The sequence below is a fragment of the Polypterus senegalus genome, chromosome 3 (assembly GCF_016835505.1).
Source record: "Polypterus senegalus isolate Bchr_013 chromosome 3, ASM1683550v1, whole genome shotgun sequence".
Lineage (NCBI taxonomy): Eukaryota > Metazoa > Chordata > Cladistia > Polypteriformes > Polypteridae > Polypterus > Polypterus senegalus.
Window position 1 is genome coordinate 66,499,220 of NC_053156.1, and position 22,787 is coordinate 66,522,006.

The window sequence follows — 22,787 nt, forward strand, 5'->3', positions numbered from 1 at the left end:
TTACCTTTTCACATGACTGTATGTAAATGATTGAATATTTGTTTTTTTAAGTGAGACATCTCATGTACGCGCACTTTTTTTCTGCCAACTTGTGTTTAACCAGTTAGTGAGACTACTAGGTTACTTTGTGCATTTTATTTTCAGTTTATTAAAGATACTTTTGCCAGTCATGCAACAGCCTGAGCACATCCCTGATATGTACTAAAAGTCTAGCAAGTGTATGTCTCAAGCCATTTAAAAAAGTTTACACTAAGTTTCAAAGTCCTTGCTCAATTAATGAACTGCTTAAAAGTAAAAGTGCACAGTCAGGACCCTTCACAATGCATTAGAAAGAAGAGGTTATGAAAACTAATACCCAAATCATGGAAGAAAAAATCACACATGTATACTTCCCAAGCTAACTTTATTTCAATTAAAAGGTTATAAAGAAAGTAGCAAATACATCTTTCTTTTTGTCATGTTTCTTGATTTTTGGTCCAGACTGTCACTGCTGTATCATGTCTTCTGGTGACACCTGTACATCACAAATTACTGTTTATATAGCAACGCTATTCTCAATTTTTCTTGGACTCAGGTACTCATATTTCAACTGACGGTTTGCATTCCTTTCCTCAATTGACTTTTCAATCTTCTTGAGTGCTTCTTGGAATTTGTCAATATGATGTTTAACAGCCTTCTCAGTGAAGTGATCCTCTGGGTATTGACCAAGCCAGACCTAAATAAGGAGGAAAGACAGACATGACACTGTCAGAAGACAGTTTGTTTCTAAAACTGTCATCTTCCCGGATAACAAGTACCAACTTCAAGAAGAAAATGCGTAGAATTCCTTGTGAAGAAACTTACTGCTTCAGGCTGTTCACGACTAAGGACCCATGTGATGGCCACCTGTATACATGACTCTGGTATACCTGGGAGTGTATTCATGATCAAATCCATAGTAGCCAGACCCTTTTGAGGGGGTGGGGGACACCGCATAGTGCAGGGTGTGTTTGGCACCCATGAGCACCAGTCATACTGCAAGCAAATGATAATCATGCTGTCATTAATTTAAAGACAGTGGGTCAGTTTTCTTATCTAGACTTTATCACAATGGCACTTACCTGCCCATTATTGATTGCTGCATGTAGGGCAGAGCTCGTAAAGATGACCCCTGCTAGGATAGTGACAAGTGCTTTTTTATCTTCTATGTTCCTGGGCAAGCCTAAGGAAACAATGAGATACCATAATGGTAATAAATTATGCTGTTGTTATGCAATCATGAGCAAAACTCCATCTCTCCTTCTTTCATTTGAATAACAACCTCCATGACACTCTACAATCTAGTTTCTACAAAGGTGATTCGGTGATTCTATAAAGGTTGTTTTAATTTCAGTCATAAATGGTTCTGTTCAAGCTGCTTCTCCCTCTTCTTTCCTTATCAATTTCAGCATTTTATCATTTCTCTCTATATTTAACAACTTTTATCTTTCATACAGAAAGTTGAAATTAGAAGATTTGCATTGGACTCTTTTAAGTTCTACAATTCTGAGTGACAAGCCCTTCTGTAGCTCATAGCCTAACACTCTCTCTTCTCCTCCTTCTCCTCTAAAAATCTTTGCATGTGCACATCTAAAATGAGTGTTGGCTAAATTTCGTCTCTCTATGTTTGTTCACATTTATATCTAAATTCTTCTTGTGGCTTCCCCTATCACCTCTACACGGGTAATGAATTGATTTTTCCTTTATTTCCTTCTTACACCAATTAGATTGTATCCCATATCTCCAAACATCTTTTCATCACTGATGAATAAGCATCATATTAAATGTAATCTCTCCAAGTCTAACATGTATTACTTGCCTTCTGTTCCCCTGTCCACAGATTTTTTCATTGACTTGATAATGTTAGACACAAGCCCACAGCTACTGTGAAGAATATTGTTGTGACCCTGGAAGATTCCTTGTTGTTCCATCATGATATTTCTTTGGTGATGCAGTCCTCTCATTTCTTTCTGTTGGAATTTTCACAGGATGTGACCCTCCCTCATCACTAATGCTACTCAAGTCTTGGTTCAAGTTTCTTTTTTATTTTCTTGGCTAAATTACCTCAACTCTTTTGTGGTTGGTTTCACAACAACTGCTTTCTGACCTCTCCACCACCTCAAAAATGGAGTTGCCTTAATGGTGCACCTCTGTCCCTCATTTCACCCAAACCACCCTTCTACTATGCTTTCAAGTGCACTAAGAACCCAAGTGAAAACTCCAGCCATAATCTAATATTCCCTCAATGGTTCTGCTCCTCAATATGTCCCATCTTTGTTTTTGTAAATTGCTTTTAATAAGAGTGTCTGTTAAATAGAAATAGCAAAATAAAGAGCCTCTATGATGTATTGTGACCATTCTACTGTAGCTGCCCACTAACCAAATTGTCTAGTAATATATGAGTGAATTCCTCAACAAGCTGTATAACATTTATGGCCAACATCTCCAGAATTTTCAACATGACATCTGCAACAGTGGAATGATTATATTCAATGATGTCACTCTGTGGACACAGTGTGCTTTATTATTGGATGTTAATTATGAACTTGCCAATGTAAAAATACAACATCAGGTTTTCTGGAATTCAAGATTGCAGAAGATGTCATTTATGCCTTCTTAAAGTGCTTGACAGTAGTGGATAAAGCAAAATCAGCTGAATATATTATTTCCAATAACCTGTTGTTAACTGGACATAGTAAAGTTTTCTTTACCAAATATGATAACAGTATGCCAAAGAAGCAAATTTTAGTTCAATTTGCATGTTGTTTCTCACCAAAGTTGGGAAGGTCCTTAAAGCCCTCTGTAACAACATCATCAATCCAGTTCTGCAACTCCTTATCTTCTTTAACATCGTCGTCAGAGGAATAGAAGAGATCCACAATACCAGACACAAAACTGCAAAGATGAGACCAAGAAAGGATAGTGAGTAAATGGACAATGGGGGATTCTTGTGTTTTGGTGGGTCTGGGCAAATAGGCTTCTAGCCCAAAAAGTTGGAAAAGGCCTGTCCCAGCCCTGTCTTGGGTTTGAACAAGCAAGGAGCTGTTTGTTATTCCTTCCATTTGTCACCTTTCAATGGTATCCCATACTTTTAGGCAGTCATCTCTGTAGACGTAGTTCTTCAGTTGGCTCACACCTCGTTTCTCAAAATCAGATTTGGGCAGAAGAGACATGAACTCAATCTTTTGGCACTCCTTCTGAAGCAACACACCCAACCCTTCCCCTCCTGTGGATACAATCTATTTAATGGGAAAAGAGGTAGAGAGAATGGTGTCAGAGATGCCCCTTCAGGGTAGCTGTGACAAATTGCATGGCGTTTCACCAAACATACCTGTTTGAAGATGCCTATATCTGAAACGAGAGTTAAGCGGGCATTAGTGTTGATTTCCAAGGTGTCACGCATATGGGGAATTAGGAGCTGAAAGGCACAACAGTGAGAAATGAATGGCTGCATGTAAAATAGGCTTCTTTCCTACATGCATTTGCAAACCATCATTTAGTGAGCACACATTTTCATTCCTCATTTTGCAGCCAGAGATTACATTATCTAAATCACGGGTGGGCAGAGTCAGTCCTGGAGGGCTGCAGTGGTTGCAGGTTTTTGTTCCAACCCAGTTGCTTAATTAAAAACCAATCCTTGTCAATTATTTAATTTAATTTTTGGCTTGCTAGTGCTTTATCTCTGCCATGCCAAGTCATTCTCATATCCTAGATTTTATTTCCTTTCTAAGGATATCATCCAAATGATTTGAAGTCTAAAACAGACAAGTTATTCTCAGTGCTTCACTTTTTTCTCTTCACTTTCCATTCAAGTATTTAATTAAAACCAATAGTGCCTGATAAATACGCACAGGTGTAAATGGAAACAAGCTAAATGGAGAAATGCTGGTCTCTTTTGTCATTTGCTTCTGATTGCTAATAAGGAGCAATAAAAAACCAAGACTACAGCTGTTTAACACTAAAATAAACAATAAGGGTTAAAAATCTTAACAAGCGAGACAACTAAAGTGAAGCAGAAGTGTTACTTGAGCAATAAGTTCTTCTTATTTAGCAATTGGGTTGGAACAAAAACTTGCAGCCACTGCGGCCCTCCAGGACTGAATCTGCCCATCCCTGATAAATGAAAGGATGATAAACAAGGGTGTGTCCCCCATTCATCTGTTTTTATACCTCAGTAAGTACTTTTTTGCTGTTGATACATAGATAAGTGTTGATTGGAATGGAGAATTTTATCTATTCACCAATTTACTAGGTCTGTTTATTCCATTTCTGTGTTGAAGATGACTGAAGGCAATTCTGGCAATATCAGGACAAAGTTAAGAACCAACTCTGAATTGCAAACCTGTCACACAGCCATTGTCATTCATATCAAGCTAATTTGATGTCACTAATCAAATTAACTCATATATTTTTGAGATGCCAAAGGAAGACTGAAGAAAAAATGATGCAGACAAGGGAGAAGCATTACATTTCATTCAGACTGGGACCAGCCAGATTCACATCTCCTCTTTTGCAGCTGTAAGGCAGCAGAGTGAAACATTGTTCCAACATGCTGAATTGCAATAAACTGGTTCCCTGTCTAGTATCAATTCTTGCTTTGCCTTCTATGGTGCCAGGACAGACCCATTAACTCAGAATTGGAAAAAACACATTTGAGAATTGTATTTTCTTGGGTGTGATTCAGCGTTCAATATGAAATTAAGCATCAGTTGTAGATGGCCCCTATGGTTTTCTTCTGAAGAGGGACTGAACAGTGTAATTAACCCTCTGATTATTATTATTACTTTTAAATATATACCTAATATGTATTTTTGTTGTTCTTGGCAAATACAGTACAGCATCAGGTAAACAATTCAGTTCCAGCTTCTATAGTTAATCTAAAAGTTAATGATTTTGAAATGTACCTTATAAACAGGGTGGACCGCAGGTAGTTGTCTCATGGTGGCTATACAAAACACCTCGCAGACCAGATGTGTGCACAGAAGGTGAGACAGTGCCTCATAGACTTGAAATTCAGCATGTCGAACCCACATCTTTGCTAAAAGCCAGTCAAGTTCAGAGTCAGAAGGCAGGAAGATGGGGTTGTCCTGGCCAGGCTTCTGTTGTATCTGAAAGAGATGGAAATGTTCTAAGCAAGATGGATTCAGAAAATGAGCTGATTGAGAAAACCTCATTCCTCTATAATAAAGTTTGTGTGAGCCTGGTGTGAATTTTACTATAGTAGATCTGGATGATTTGTTTATTCATTTTGTTTTTATTTGTATATTGTTGCATCTTGAAGATGGGGTGTTGGGAGTAAACCAGATATCCATCACAGTTATTTTAAATATGTGTTGCCTTGTTTCACAATATGAACATTTTTATACAAAAAAACGAGGGTCCAAACAGCAAGGAAAATTACCAGACTCTGTATTACAATTTTAAAATTTTATTTAATTTAAAAGTAACACAATATTAGGTTGAGCAGCTTTCCAGAGTATAACAAAATCCACTGTTATAAATCAATAACACAAAAGCATAGAAGATAATAGTATTCAAGATGGTCATGGACACCCCTTGAAACCCAAAGTCTATCAGATTAAGTTTTAAAATATTTTTTCTTCTGGACAGTGTGCTTATTTACTATTTTTTTAACCAACTGTAATTAAATGGAGGTCTGAGTAGTAGTATATCTTCAGTGGCTTCTTAGTTTACTGCATATTTTGAAATTAGGTGGAATTGAGAAAGGAGGTTTCTCTGTTAAGACTGGGCCAACAGCCAAGGTAAAAGCTGATGAGTGTGTTGCAGAAGTCACCTCTCTCATTTCCATCTTTGTACTAATTTAATTTATCAATTAATTTCACACAGCATTGGGATGACTTAGAAATAATGGGCTTGCCAAAATAAAATGATATTCATCAGGATTTTTGCATTTTAAGTTCTAGAAATACAGATAAGACACTGAGCTCAGAAGTAAGGACTGACTGCTAGAAGGGTTGTGGATAGCTAATGTAGGAGGCAAATCAGACAGGATTATATCATGTGCTTCCATTTAGCTGCATACTCTACTTAGAATCTCTTTGCTAGCTGTCTTCTCTTATTTAGCAGAGGTGATCCTCTGTTTCCCAGTTTGATGAATGGCATGTCAATCTTCTTATTTAACAGGGAAGAATTTTAAAATTTACTTTTACCATTTAACATGAAGAGAGAGAGTAGAAAAGAATGATTTTCAACCAGTTGTTTACAACATGGCAGTGCCCTTTTTCCTATGTATTCCATTTCACTATTAACTTCCCTGTTTTGTATTTGTTTCCATTTTCATTGTTAAATCCTTCAAAACAAACTTCATCACAATGTGCTTTAGTTCAGGTAAGAACTCCTTAATAATATAATCATTGATCATAATTAATTTTCTATTCCACTTTTTAAATAAAAGAATATCATAATTCTCTCTGACAAGTACTCTTTTGTCAGGTTGGGAGTGCTACTTTGTTTTTTAGTCACCTGGATTGCCAGTGGTATCAGTCCTCTCTCAGGGTGTTCATACAGCAGGCACAGAGGGGCTGTAATATATTGATGCTTGCCTCTGATCTTATTGGCGGGGATGCCATCCAGAATATTGTAGTCTACCAAGTAAATGGTCCCAGCCTGCAGAGAGAGATGAAACAAGTGAGTATGACAATCATTGTCTTGGCCATTGGGTTAAGGTGGCAATGGAGCATATCTAAAAGATGTCTCACATTCAACTCTTTGTCCAGAGTTGTGTTGGGGCCTAGGGTGGCCTGAACCATGTCCTCAGTTACTGGAAAATTTACAGGAAGCACGCGACAACTTTTGATCATTCGAGGATTGCAGCCATTCAAGAACTGGTAGCCAAAAAACCAGTCCTCCTTCCAGTGCTCCATAACATATGCTAAAAAGGAGAACAAATTCTTTAACTTGAAGGGACTGTGAGAAGAACCAGAGACCAATTTTTGCAAAGCAGTTTGGGTTTCATACCTACTCCAGGGGTTGGCTTGGATAAAACACATCGGAAATCTTCAAAGTCATTCCAGGACTTCAAACTATTGAATATACCCTTGATACCGAGCGTAACAAAGCTGTAGACATAAAGCCAGAGTCAACCAGTTGCTCTTTATGTTAAGAAGTAGGTGGGGGTCTCAAAAAATACTCGAAGTATAAACTAGAGGGCGAAATATCAGAAACCCTGGCTAGTCAAACAAAAGGGCAACAACAAATCTTTATCAAGAAAAGATTTATTTTCACAAAAGGCTCTGCTAAATAGTGACGTTGTGAAGAGCACAAAGAGACTCGATAAGAAGTGCCTGAAAAGGCAAAGGCAATCCAAGGCAAACATGTCTGAAACAGACATGCAAAGAATTGTTAAAAAAAAAAAAAAAACAGCACAGAGGTCAATATCCAGTGGACATTAGAGCTCTTCACATAAGTGTATTCAATGAACTGCCCAGGACTATGGATTTTCCCCACCTATATAGTACTGGGGGCAGTTGCTTGGGCATAAAGAAATTAAATAAGCAATACTGATAACAGAAAATATAACCAAAATGTGCAAAAAAAAAAACTGCATTTGAACTTTAGTCAGGGGTAGGAGCACTCACTGAAAAACAACAGCAGTGTATTGGCAAAAGAAGACAATATGTTACAGGTATTATTAGATAGATAGATGCATGCTTTCAATCCTAGCTCAAGCAGAACCCACACATTTGTTGGTTAAGATAGAGCTTGTGTCACCTACAGTGTTTGAGTACTATCACACTTACATTCCAAGTGGCCATGGCATGCATTGAGTGACTCTATAAACACGTTTTCCTAACCCACACAAAATATTTAAATAAAACATAATTACTTCTTCTGTCAGACCAATTTTTAAAAAGCTAGTCTTGTATCACTGGTTCCCCATTGGAGACACTCACCATGAACTCCTCATCCTCACCATCCCAAGAGTCACGCATTCAGAATATGAGTGTAGGGAAGTTTGCTTACTTTAAGATGTATACAAAATTTTTCCACCTCAGACAAAACACTCACGCTTCAGCAACTGATGTTTGGAAGTCACTACTCTTTCTATTGAAGAAACGATGCTCTGGAGGAATATCCTGGACAAATATGGCATCAATACACTTGGGAATTCCAGATTTCCAAACCTTCCACCTTGTGGAATGAGAGGAGAGTAAATAGCCTCAAATGAACTATTGCATGTATGAACTGTGGATAGAATAACCCACCTATCCTAGGCAGAGAGATAAGTTACCTGTATGTCTGCTGCCGTTCCTGCAGTTCTTTTTGCCTATGGTAGTGGAAGTCATGTATTGTGTCATCCTGTACTTTACGAGCTGTGAGAAAAGAAAACAAGTTAGACAATGTACTCATGACATAATATTCAGGTGCGTTCAGCAACTAAGTTAACGCATATGAATGTTGGAGCATTTCACATTTTTTATTTACTTCTTCCAAGAGTCAGTTATTATATTTTTGTTTAATAGTTTTGTAACAATTAGGAATATTAAAAAATAATAGTGATAATAGAATTCAATTACAAGGGTTATTAGACTACATAAAATTTGTGTTTTTTAATAGCACTTTACAATGGAGTTACAATGTTGCTTCAACAGCTTTCATGAACAGAGACTCCAGTTCAAGTGATGTGAAAACTGCATAGATGTATGTTTGTTATAGGTGGAGGGTCTGTGACAAATTGTTGTTCAATTTTCTTAAACATAACATTTTTGAAAATACACCCAATAGAGTAGCCTCCAATAATTAACAACTGAAAAATAACTATTAGTACAAAATAACTAATACAAGTATAAAATTAGTATCAATATAACATTATGAAAGGAGAAAAACAAATACACTAATTTCCCCATCTAGCTAATAATATTAGTTAAAACACAGCAATTCATTAAAATGACATAAATAAGTAAGAACTTGAAAGGAGCTGATTTATTTTATAAAGGGGATATGAAAGGTGATAATAACCTTAGAGATTTTATTTCCAGTCTGACAATACACAGAAGCAAAAGCAGCTCTCATGGGTAATTATGTTGTGTGTTTTACATCTCAGTAATGATCACTGAGGAAACTGTAATCCTGCCCTATTCTTGCTATTAGCAACCAGTGTAGTATTCCAACTGCAGATCAACTACAGTCCCATTTCTAGGGGTGTCTGTGGGATTTGAAGTAATCAGGGATTTCTTACCAGTGTCTGTGATTGTCGCTCGCTGTTACACATGGAAAAAACTTGAAGAGCAGGACTTTGTGCAAGTCATATTTGTTTGTAAAATGTGGTCTTTTCCTTCTTGTTTTTTTTGCACAAGAAATATGTTTATCTTACACCAAGTGTTTACCATTGATCAGGAGTTATTTTATATAAAATGGGCCAGAAAATCAGGGCCTTGCTGTGATAGTTAGTGTATGTCTAGGACTGAACCATCAGATTCTGAGCACCAGAGATCAGGAATTTAAACCACTTAAGCACTCGTGACACCACTGTCCATTTCTAAATGTGCCCTCTGTTTACATTATTTAGGGCAGATGCACCTTTACCGTGTAATCCATTAGTTCAAACACCGTTTAGCTGCCAGTTGATAAAGTTGGTTACTTACAATAATGAACGTTAAATAATATTATGTCAATTAATTCAGTTTTATATATGCTGACATAATTTCTTTCCACCTCCAGTTATTTTCGGTGGAGTGACTGTTTTTGTACTCCATTAATTCGTCTTCTTTCAGCTACTCCTGTTAGGGGTTGTCACAGGAGATCATCTTCTTCCATATCTTTCTGTCCTATGCACTTTGTTCTGTTACACCCATCACCTGCATGTCCTCTCTCACCACATCCATAAACCTCTTCTTAGGCCTTCCTCTTTTCTTTTTTCCTGGAAGCTCTATTGTTAACATCCTTCTCCCAATACACACAGTTTCTCTCCTCTGCACATGTCCAAACCAACACAATCTCGCCTCTCTGGCTTTGTCTCCTAACCATCCAACCTGAGTTGACCGTCTACTGTACTCATTCCTAATCCTGTCCATCCTCATCACACCCAATGCAAATCTTAACATCTTTAACTCTGTGACCTCCAGCTCTGGCTGCTGTCTATTCATTAGTGCCACCATCTCACTCTTGGTGGTACCCGTCTGTCACAAATCACCCCTGACACTCTTCTCACTCTTTGTACTCTATCAATTAATTTACTTAAAGCAACAGGAGACGTGTACTGCTGTGTGAGCTGCTTGGCATGCACTCTTCCCAGTGTTTGACTCACTTACATTGGGCATTTTAGCAAACGTCAGATGAATAAATGAGGAAAATATACAAAATGTACAAGTTCCAGCTACTGCTCTCAAGGTAAAATTGAAACAGTAAACTAATTCGTAGTCATACAGAACATTTATCTATTTTAAGATGGATGACTTCGCAAATTCTGCAATGTTTTTCAATGGGAAATTTTGAAATGTGAAAACTTTGTACAGTGCAATTTGTTCAAGATATTGACATATTTCTTTAAAGAATAAGTGTGCCACTTATTCAACAAAAGTGGTTCAAGGAAGGGTTCAGTTGATTCATGCAGTAAGGCTTTCTCAGTAGGTGCTTTGTGAATTATATCAAGTATGTTGTAGAAAAGCATAAGAGCTACACATGAATAGTACAGTTAATGGGACAGAGTGGAGCATGGTCTTGTGACAAAGTCTCAATGTAAGTTGAAGCAAGCTGCTGCACTGGATCCACACAAGCCACTGTACTTGAATAAACAGGTTAAGCAGATAGATGAATTGTAAGATGAAGTATGTTAAAGTGAGAAAAGAGTGGCTCTCCTTACCTGAACTTTCTCGCAGCCTGATCGTCATGTTGCCTACAAACCAGCGGTAGCAGGGGAATATCTTACAAGTTCCATCAGGACACTTCACCTCCACATAGCGGCAAAACCAGTCGTCACCAATAGTGGAGCGCTTCTCTAGCTCCACAAACAAGATGTCACCAAGTGGAACTTTGCTACGCACATGATACTCACCGACCTACAAGGACACATATCAAAAGGTCACAGAAGTTAACAACTAGCGTTTAATAAAAGGTAAAAAAAAAACAAAAACCAAAAGCCCTCAAGTGTCCTGCAGAAAAAATGGTAAAATAATGAAATGGTTAACATAAGCTTACTTAAGGTCAGAATTACCTAAGGTCCAAATATTTTAAATGGAACATTTGTCTGTTGCAAACTTACACATCCGCGGTAATGGTCTTTTCCGAAATTGTCCAATTTCTTTTTCCCACTCTCCCCTTGCTTCCCAATCACTGTCGCATACACATTGTCATTGGTTCCAGCAAACTGATTTGTGCCTGTGGCCACAAACAGCTTGTAGGTCGCCATCTGTAAATAAAAAATACAATAGATGGCTTAATTTGATGAGCACATTATTTTTTAATTCACTTGCAATAGAATTCATTCTGCATTTTCAATTAAATGAGTCTAAAAATAAAAAATGTTTTTGCATGTTTTATAAATAATCAAAATTCTTTCCTTTTATCTCGTATAAAACCTATTTGATCCAATTTGGCATTGTGGTGGCCTGACCTCACTTATTAGGTAGAACATGTGCATCTAACCGAGCTGGTGTAGTCTTTTATGTAAATGATGTGTAGGTGTACTGTATGTGTAAATATAACTTCTTATATTGCATTACAGTATATCTGTACACTGTAAACACGTACTGTAGAATTTGCAGTAAATAACTGACAACAATGTAAATTACATCTGTAAAACTGATTTTAATTACAGTAGAAAAACAAGTACATTGTACTAATGGAATCAAAGTACAGTTTCTTCTTGTAAGTAAAATACACCTCATAGTTTTTTCTCTCTCTTTTTTTACAGTAACATTGTATTGTACTTGTAGTTCAGTTTTTTTCAATCTTCTTAATTTACAATACTTACCTGGCAGCTTGAGTTGCCAATAAATGTTTGTAAACACCCAAAATTGACAATGTTATGCTATAAAATACTTCGAGAGAGAATGTTTAGGAGCATGCACTGATACAGCATATGGCCACACCAACCACACGACAAACCAACTCAGGATCCCAGATTAGGACCCGAGTGCCACCATGCAATGCGCGACACCTCAGCATCACACTAGTTCAGATGGAATGGAACCAGTGTGAGGTTTTTTTATGGTGGCTGGAGTGCCAATTCTGCCACCAACCCCCAGGGTTTTTCCATCAAAAGATGGAGGGCCTACACGCAGGGCTGGATACAGATAACGTCATGCCCAGGACGGAGCAATTGCAGGTTAAGGGCCTCGCTCAAGGGCCCAATGAAGTAGAGTCACGTTTGGCATTTACAGGATTTGAACCGGCAACCTTCTGATTGCCATTGCAAATCCATAGCCTCAGAGCCACCACTCCAGCGAAAATATTTAGTAGTACATTTACCTGTTTGGCTGATGCCATTATCCAAAGCAACTTATAACACTTAGGAGATACAACTGGTTACATTTCTTTTTTTTGATGCACATGCAGGAGAACTGACTTGTTCATGGTCACACAGTGTCAGTAGCAGTATCTTAGCCCACAACCTCTGGGTTTGAGCTCCACAACCTTAACCACTATACCACAGTAGAGTTTACCGTAAGTGACTGGCAAAAATGCTATTAACAATACACTATAAAATTGGTAAATACTGCAAAAAAGAATTACAGTTTATTATTGTAAAATAGCGAAACCTCATTCTGCACACCTTCTGCCTGTCACTCATAATTTATGGTAAAAAAATTCTGGAGCTAATTTATTTGTACGGGGATCCGTGGTGCATTGAAAATGACAGTTACAGTTTATAAAATGCTGAAAATTTCTGTAGAGTTTAACTGTAAAAAAACATCATGTTATTAAAGTATAAACTTGTGTAAATTCTCTGAGCACTGAAATGAATTACTGACCTGTTCTGATTATACTATGGGTCTGATTCCCTGTTGTCTCCTTACTGTTGCTCTTCTTAGCTTAGCTTAGCTTCTTTCTGTGTTGCTGAGCTGTTCAAGTGGCTCTATCATCTGCTGAGCCTGGGATGCTGAAAGTGTTTACAATGGGGCTGGAGAGAGGGGGTGGGATTGTGGTTGAAGGTAGGCGTGGAGATTTCTGAGAAGGCATTAATTTCAAAGATTGTGAAACACTTCTTTCTCACCCTGAAGACAACTGTACCCATGTCCAGGTCTCCATGACCCCAGTAACATTTTGAATATTTAGGGTGTCAAAGCTCTCTACAATCAGCTTTAACTCTTAAATGTTTTTTCTTTAGTTTAAATGTGCAGCGGCAGTGGCTGTTTTGGACCTTTATTATGATGTTATAAGACTACTTATTAATGGATTTCAAGGTTGCCATATCTTCTCTAGACTGGCTGTGTTGATCATTGTGCTCGACTGTGAATTGTTTGTAAATGGAATAAGAAATAGGCTGGCCAGATTTTCATAGTTCCAGAAAGATACACAACTTGTTAAAGAAGCAATCAAGTAAAGGTCAACAAATGATTTAGACTTGTATTTAATTGAAAGCGGGGTTGGGATGCTTACACTTTTGTGCATACTGTTAAACATTGTAAAATGATCAAAGAACACAAATAAAGAGTTGGGGTACCACCTGGGTTCCCCCGTATAATTTGACAATTTTGAGTAAATCAAGCACACAATTAGACATGAGTCCGTGAGCCCATTGAGTTCCTTGTGCATTTATTGAAATGATCAGTCTGTTATAAATGGGACATTTTTGTATTTATTCTATGTATTAAATAGGACATATGAAAACGGGACTATCCCAGGACATCTGATCACCCTTTAAAGAAAACACTAAAGGCACCTCCTCAGCAGGGGCTCTGATTCTGTGGCTCCATGGCTTAATCCCACTACAACCTCCAATTCAGAAGAAGACCAAGCTTTTCCACTTCTGGAATGCACTGGTCACTTTGTCAGAGACCCCTAGATTGCTGCACCTTAAAGGAAGCCACTTTCACAAGTCATCTAATAGAAGTTAAATCTGTTCTGTCCTTCCAGCTTACCTTTGTGAAATTTTCATATAAATGTCACACCTTGCAGAAAATAATGATGGTGAACCTTGTGTAAGGCTCTGCTCTTCAAGGCAAAATTATTCTTTGCTGCACATTTTGACCCATTTTGAGAAGCTGGTCCTAAAACAGCTATGACCCCTGGGTTCAAACTATCTGCATCCTCTGCAGTTTGCCTTTCAGACACATATAGGTGTAAAAGATGTTCTCATTTATATGCACCACAGAGCCTACTCCGACTTGGACAAAGCCAGCACCACAGTCAGGATAATGTTCTTTGATTTTTTTCCAGTGCATTTAACACCATTCTGGCTCATCAAATGGGGCAAAATGTCAAGGATTTAAATTCTGATGCCCCCACAATCTCCTGGATCACAGACTACATGACCAACAGACATCAGTTTGTGAGGCTGAAGGACTGTGTGTCAGAAATACAGTATAGGTGTGTAATACTGGAGCACCACGGGGAGCTGTTTGATCTCCCTTCCTGTTAACCTTCTATACAACAGACTTCCAGCACAATACCAGCACTTGAAATCTACAGAAATTTTCAAATGACTCCTTCATCATATGCTGCATTAATAATGAAGACGAGTCAGAGTACAGGAAAATTGTGGAGGACTTCGTCTTGTGGTGTGGAGACAACAACATGCAAATCTACATCAGGAAGACAAAATAGCTGGTGGTGGACTTCAGGCATGTTAAGGAGTCTCTGAGACCTGTCACCATCCAAGGGGAGGATGTGGAAATGGTGCAGAGCTACAAGTACCTAAGGGGTCCATATAATGAAACAACTGGACTGGTCTGACAACTCAGTGGCTCTGTACAAGAAGGGTCAGAGCACACTGTACATGCTAAGGAGACTCAGGTCTATTGATGTATACAGCAGTCTGCTGGAAATGTTCTATAAGTCCACAGTAGCCAGTGAGGTGTTCAATGCTGTGGTCTTCTGGGGAAGCAAATTGAACTCAAAAGAAGCACAATGCTTGAATAAACTAATCAGGAAAGCCTGCTTTATCACAGGGCTAACGCTGGACACAATGTAATCTGTTGTAGAAAAGAGGATGGTGGAAATATTGGATGCCATAATGAAAAATACTCTTCATCCCCTCCAGGAGGCACTCTCTTGGAGCATTTTTAGCCACCACCCACATCTATCAGGCAATTCAATGCTTCCTCCGGGGCACTTCTTAAGTTCATTTTCAAATATCTGCATAATTTTACATGTATGTACTGTATGTATTTTTCATATTGATTGATCTATTGGCTGCATTATTTGCCCTGTGAGTTTGTATCCTTGATTTTAATTTTCTGATGCTGTATGCACCTGAATTTCCCTTTGAAATTAATGATGTTTACCTAATCTAATCTAATCTAATCTAACATTAAGTTGAACTGTGACTTTTACAGTTCTCTGACATAAAAAGCAGCAACATGATTACAAGAAAAAAACAAAGAACATTAAAGTAATAAAGCAGTCCGAGTACAATAGAAACACTGTGCTGACCCGGACAAGGGGCTGTTGTTCAGCAGGATGAAAATGTCTTTCCATACCTGTTGATAGCCTTGAAAAACAAAGAACCATTGTTTTATACATGGGTGGGCAACACTGGGTTTACAGTAGTCTGTTAAGAAAAAAAATAACATGCAGATAATGATTACAATAGCTTTATTAATTCAAAAGAATGACACAGTGGTACAGTGCACTTAGGGACAATGCCATAAATGCTCAAATTGCCAGCCTTCATTATTTACACATCCTTGTACTCTACTTGCTACACCCAAGAAAACTTTGGCACAGAGTTCTTTATTGGCATCAACTTCATTTGACATGCTTCTCTTATGTAGTGAATCATATCATCTACAGTATGTAGTCATTGTGACAACACCCCAAAAAGAAGAAGTCATCATGACTGGGAGTTAGTCATTTTGCCAAACTCATGGCAAAAGTTCAAACAGCATGTACAGCTAATGTTCACAGGCCCACTTCAAGACAAAGAAGGTTTGGTAAGACCTCTGTAACTCCACGATTCAGAACCTCCACTGAGCAGCCAATTCCATTGCAGGTGTTTGTCACCTGGATTTCACCTGGATTAGTTGACTTGAGTCAGATACCCCTTCCCCAACCCTGAACTTACCCATAGTGTAACTAGACGTTATCATTGACAGATAATTTAAGGAGACAACCTCCACCAAGCAGCGGAGCAGCAGAGGTCTGCAGCTACACACTCTTATGATTGGTCTCAAAGGACGGGACATTTACACCACATGGATATTATCCAAAGATGACAGTAGGAAATTACAAACATATTATAACCATTTTGAATCTTATGTAATACCAAAAGCAAACCTGATATTGCAGACACCTAGTGAATCATTTGAACTGTTCCTCACTGAGCTACGGCTGCTAGTCAAACACTCTGCATATACTGTACAGAAGGAATCGTTAGAGACATCTGATACTTTGAATATAAGGCTGATGGGATTAACTGGATATTATGGGATGTATGGATATTTTAGGATATAGATGAAAGAAGTAAACAGCACATGTAACAAGCCATTTTGTAGTTCGGAGTCCTTTTAATAGAATAACATTTATACAAACTTATTATTCGAATATTCAAGATTTAAGAAGTTTATTGTCACATGCACAGTAAAAAAAACACAGTGGTTCAAACTTACTTTGCCTCTTACTTGCTTACTTTACACCAAACTATAAATTAGATAGAAGTTAACCTACAATAAATAATTAAGCAGAAATCAGAAAATAATCCGAAAAAATGGCATTTCTGAGGTCACAGTGGTAAAAATGGCCGACCACAAAAAACACTCCATCTGGATGTGCAGTCTGCTGAATATTGATGACATCATGCAGTATCCACGGCGTGGTCACGTGATCCACCTGTGGCGGAATGTAAACAGCCAGCAAAAATACAGCTCTGAATTCCCTTGGTAAGTAGAAAGGTCTACACTTTACCATTAACAGTTTGATATCCACTGAACAGTGCTTTCCAACAAACTGCAAATCCTTGCACCATCTGTTGTTGGTTACATACACACATACGCCACCTCCTCTGACCTTACCTGAGGTTGATGTGCAATCTTCGCGGTGAATGGAGGATATATGAAGCAGGAGAGCTGAATCTGGCATGCTGTCCGAAAGCCAGGTTTCTGTGAAAATAAGAGCACAGCATTCCATTATCTCACGCTGAGTTATAGTTCTAATTCTCAGTAAGTCCATCTTATTTTCAAGTGAGCACACATTAGCTAGCAACAGGCTTGGAAGTGGTGGTCGTGTGGCTCTAGCCTTTAACCTAGCATGCAGCCCGCTTCTCTTGCCTTGTCTCCATCTCCATCCTGGACGCTCTCTCTGCTGGCTACGCCACTCACACAAGACTGGCACTGCTATGTCCTGCCAGTTGGAATTGTCTGGGTTTAGATGCAACAGAAAGTCACAGTCTAACAGGCGTTGTTTAAGTTCGTGATGAACTTTACCAATGTCCAAAAGTTTTTCCCTGCTGTATTTTGCCATTGCATAAATAAACTGCACATTTAAAATACACAGTACACTAATAAATATACAAAATTACATTGTGTCAGTAGTGCGAAGCAAGCACAGCAGCCACAGTGGGCGCCATGATTCAAGACACTCAACACTGTATAGTGTAATAAAGTGCAAAAAGGAATGCAAATTCAAATTCATTCCAAAACAAAATAATTTCAGTTCATGAATAAATGATAACAAAGTTAGTACAGTTTGAATCAGATAATACAGATCAGATCTGCTTAGCAGTACAACGTAAGTGCAAAAACGCAAGATCAAGTAACAGTGAAGTTTGCTTGAATCAGATTGCAGTTACACACAGACATATATTCTATATCGAAATCCAACATTAGTGCTAAAATCAGTTTAAGTAACACTTGAACGCAATTTACCAATTCAAGTAACACTTCAGATTATAATAAAAACTTGGGCAAAAAAATCTAATATATGGTGAGAATACAGTAACTATCATAAACCTCCCGATAAATATGTTATCCTGCTTATTATACACTATTTCCATCACGCCATACATTACATGTAGATTATACTGTATTTTTTTTTTTAATAATTTTAAGCTTCCTACAAAAAAAAGCCTTGTTACTCAGCGCTAATCTACTACTGGGCATCATCAGTCAGTTTGGAGTACATGTAGAGCTCATTTGAATCAAGGACGTAATTTCAAAAGCCGGGCATTCCAGGCATTGTGCACCTGACTGGGCATTCAACAACAACAACAGCAACATTTATTTCTATAGCACATTTTCATACAAATAATGCAGCTCAAAGTGCTTTACATGATGAAGAAAGAGAAAAAAGACAAAGTAAGAATTTAAATAAGAGAGCACTAATTAACATAGAATAAAAATAAGGTTCCGATGGCCATGGAGGACAGAAAAAAACAAAAAACTCCAGATGGCTGGAGAAAAAATTAAATCTGCAGGGGTCCCAGGCCATGAGACCGCCCAGCCCCCTCTAGGCGCATTCTACGTAACATAAATGATCAGCCCTCATTGTATTCAGGGTTCTCATGGAAGAACTTGATGATGAATTTCAGATAAATTCAGAAGACTCGCACTGCACTTCTGCATCCACAGAGCAGTGGGCTGACTGAACATTTTATCCGTACTCTGACAGTACAGATAGCTTTAATCACAAGCAAGGATCACCATGACTGAGACCGTTATTTGCCATTAATCTTAATGGCATGTCTCTCAGCTGTTCAGGAGTTCAACAATTGCACTCCTGCCTTGATAAATTTGGGGTGGAAGTTGAGGAGGAATGTGAGGTCTGTTTGTGAAATTCTGAAACCTCTGAGGTCAGCAGGCACCTCCAACTGCTGCATTGTTGCAGGGGGTGATGGGTCCTTTATGAAGTTCAGTGAAAAGGAAAATAAATGACTGTAGAATGCAGCGATTTACCAATCCGAACTAACAAAAGTAATTAGGACTTAGAAAACTCCAGAATTCTTCTGTCTTAGATGCTACTCAATAGCTGTTGTGCTGCTATGATATGCTATTTCACATTTACAGAGTGTACAAAACACAGTGTTATTTGGCTTTGCTTAAAATACTCCCATACTTTAGAAGTCTTTTACAGGAAGGACCTCAGATGAACTAGGCACAGACATGTTGAAATCATGAAAGATCATAAAAACGCGATGTGTCATGCCGTAACAGCACTAAAGGCATGTCTGAAAGTGCCAATCACACATGAATCTTACAGCTCGAGTCTGTGTGTGTGACAAATATAGATCCTTGCTTGGGACAGATAAAGAAATAAAGTGCCCACGATTTATTTTATTTGGGTAAATTCTTACTGAACCCCTTCAACATGTACAAGCAAGACATGTCTGCTGGTATGTGAATGACATATTGGGACAGCTTAGCATTTAGCTAAACAATGAGCTTGGCTGGCCTCTAGTTTGTCAAATTTATTTAGTTTTTATGCTCTATTTACTGTAGAAAATCAAAAATGCACTTATAAACATCACCAACTCTGTGGTTTTGATTGCAGTACACAAACACCAAGGCTCAAAAAGACAGGTAGAAGAAGACTTCCAGGATGTTATAAATACAGCCTTGTAGATAATAATGGAGAAATAAAGAAATGAACACCACACAAGACACTGGATGATAATTGGGGACACTCTGAGAGTGGAATAACAAGTCTAGTGTAATGACTTAATCTGTGAGGAATTCTTCCACTTTTTCCGTAACAAAATTAAAGATCAAAATAATTCAACTAACATAAATACATCATCTGTTTATATCTCTCCCTATTTTCCCACTCCAGCCAGCTCCTTCTCTAAGTTCTCACCAGTCACATCTGCATTTGATAATAATCTGCTTTGTAAGATGAGACCAACTACTTGTGTACTGGACCTCATCCCCAGCATACTACTTAAATCCTGCTTTCATGCCATAATCGCGACTATTACAACAATATTAAACTCATCCCTTGACACTGGCTTTGTGCCGCTCACTTTTAAAATTGCTTCTGTAACCCCAATGTTAAAAAAGTCTGGTCTTGATGCTGACAATTTCCGGCCTATTTCCCACTTACCTTTACTGTCAAAAGTTCTTCAGTATGTTGTAGCTTCCCAACTCACCAACTACTTAACTTCTAATAATTTGATGGAATCCTTTCAGTCTGGTTTCAGGGCGCGGCACAGCTGTGAAAGTGCTCTTCTACGGGTAACCAATAATTTGCTTATGGCAGCAGACTCTGGTCAAACCAGCATATTAATTCTATTAGACCTCAGTACAGCATTTGACACTGTCAGACATGACATTCTACTGTCCAGAATGGAGAACATGCTGGGTATCTCTGGCACTGCCCTCCAGTGGTTCAAGTCCTATCTGACTGATAGGCAAGAGTTTGTTAGTCTTGGCAACAGCAGGTCCAGCACAGCAGAATTCCTCAGGGCTCTGTTCTCGGCCCTCTTCTCTTCTGTATTTATATACATCTCCTTGGCCATATTATTCATAGCTTTGGACTGGGCTATCATTTTTATGCAGATGATACTCAACTTTATTTCAATGTTAAAAGTGGAACTTCATCAGAGCTTTCTCAGCTCACAGCCTACCTCAGTGAAATTAAAACCTGGATGGAGCAGAACTCTTTAAAATTAAATTGCAACAAAACTGAACTCCTGCAAATTGAGGCTAAAGTGCAACTTAATAAAATGAGCTCCTTTCCAGTCAATCTTGGTGGTGTTCTCATCAGACCTGCCTCTACTGTAAAGAATCTTGGTGTCATCTTTGATTCCTCCCTCTCTTATTCCGCCCACATAAACTTCATTAAGAAACTTTCTTACTTTCACCTCCATAATATATCCCGTGTTCGCCCCTTTCTCTCCTTTTCTAATACTGAGAAATGTGTCCATGCTTTTATCACATCCCACATCAATTATTGTAACTCGCTGTTAGCAGGTGCCCCTTCTAATCTTATATCACAGCTCCAGCTTATTCAAAACTTGGCTGCAAGAGTGCTTACTCAGACCAGCAGCAGCGAGCACATCACACCCATCCTGCTCCGCCTTCACTGGCTTCCCCGTGTCTTACAGAATCAAATATAAAATCCTACTAATAGCCTACAAAGCCTTAAATGACCTTGCGACAAACTACATCAGTGACCTCCTCCATCACTATGTGCCTGTCCGCTCACTAAGGTCCTCTGATTCTGGCAATCTTGTTGTGCCCCACACTAATCTACACTCCATGGGTGACAGGGCCTTCAGCTGTATAGCGCCCAGACTCTGGAATGACCTACCGAAATTAATCAGATCAGCTGACTCCATGAATTCTTTTAAAAAACAACTTAAAACTCATCTGTTAAGGAAGGCTTTAAGCTCTACTTGACTTTATTACTCTTCTCTCAGTTTACCTCTCTGTCAAGATGCTCATGTAACCTGTATGTGTGCTAGACCATCAATCATGTTGTTTGTTAGGCTTTTTCTCTGAATTTACTGTCTTAATCTTCTTTATTTATTTATCTGTTTTGTACAATGCTATGTACTGTATACCCTGCCATTTTTTCTTAAACTCTGTGAAGTGCCTGGGAAAGGCGCTATATAAATAAAATATATTATTATTATTAATTCAATGGGGGCAGCTTACACGGCTTTCACAGCACAATTTAATTCTGCTAGAATACTACTCTACATCATTTGTTGCGGAGTAAACATGCCCATTATTGGGCTTAATTTGCATCAGTGTGTGCCTTGGTCTTTCCATCTTGGTACTCGTTACAATTGATACCAGTAGTGTGGGATTTGGAATAGTGCTATTCCAGCAACACCCACAATGAGAACAATTGGTAGCCTATTACAGCCAAACTCTGAGCCAACCAGAGCACAATTACTGTGTATGGCGGAAGTTATTGGCAGTGGTGGAGGCTGTACTTCAGTGGTTATTGTATTTCTGGGAGCCAGAAGAACAGGTTGCTCATTAGCTGGAGTGGGTACAGGCTTTCAGTTTTAAAGTTGACCACAGAGAGAGCAGCAGCAATCATAATGCAGACACTTTGTTTCAGAGTCCATGTGCAGGGCGAGACTGTCAGTACTATGCGTGATTCAAACAACGAGAGCTAGAGAGAACTGAAGACGAGAAAATGTCCAGCTGATGTGTGCTTGCTGTTCCTGAAAGTAAAACAGTTTAAGGGAACAGCAAGGAAACGATTTGTACTTGTGCAAAATAAGGGGCTTAGGGTAGCAATCTACCCGACAATCACAGGAGGAGGTGGCACCAGACAATTAAATGGTGAACAGACTTTGGTCCCAATGGAACAGTTTGGCAATCCATGACAGCATATTAAAGAGACAGTGGTGTGATCTGGCAAGAGGAGAAGGATGATGGCAAACTGTGGTACCAAAGGGACTGCAGGAAGAAGTGTTGAAGAGTATGCACAAAGCTTTGGGTTTAAGGCATATTGATACCACAAAGACTTCAAAGTGCCTCCTCAAATATATTTTTATTAGAGACAGGTGCCGCCGAGACATGTAAGATTTTTGTTGACACTGTGCTATCTGTACTGCCAAGAAGGGCCCTACTGGTCAGTCTGTAGCACCATTCCTGCAATTTCATGTTGGGGACCCATGGAGTGACTGGGTGTGGATGTATTGAGATCTCTTCCAAAATATGCCTGGGGCAACCTCTTTGTTTTGATAGCTGTGGACA

The 22,787-nt window shown here is 38.6% G+C and overlaps 1 protein-coding gene across 1 annotated transcript; it reads right to left on the bottom strand.

The window, feature by feature from the left end:
- Window positions 1-386: 386 nt before the first annotated feature.
- Window positions 387-13,049, bottom strand: LOC120525267 (polyunsaturated fatty acid 5-lipoxygenase-like). The gene is made up of 15 exons (XM_039747411.1): window positions 12,951-13,049; window positions 11,240-11,386; window positions 10,841-11,036; window positions 8,270-8,351; window positions 8,047-8,169; window positions 6,997-7,097; window positions 6,738-6,910; window positions 6,502-6,645; window positions 4,923-5,126; window positions 3,350-3,436; window positions 3,088-3,257; window positions 2,792-2,913; window positions 1,101-1,201; window positions 844-1,014; window positions 387-715 (listed from the first exon to the last, which is right to left on the bottom strand). The coding sequence occupies exons 2-15, from the start codon at window positions 11,384-11,386 to the stop codon at window positions 536-538; spliced, it is 2,001 nt and encodes a 666-aa protein (XP_039603345.1). The 5' UTR covers window positions 12,951-13,049; the 3' UTR covers window positions 387-535.
- Between the last annotated feature and the right edge of the window lie 9,738 nt (window positions 13,050-22,787).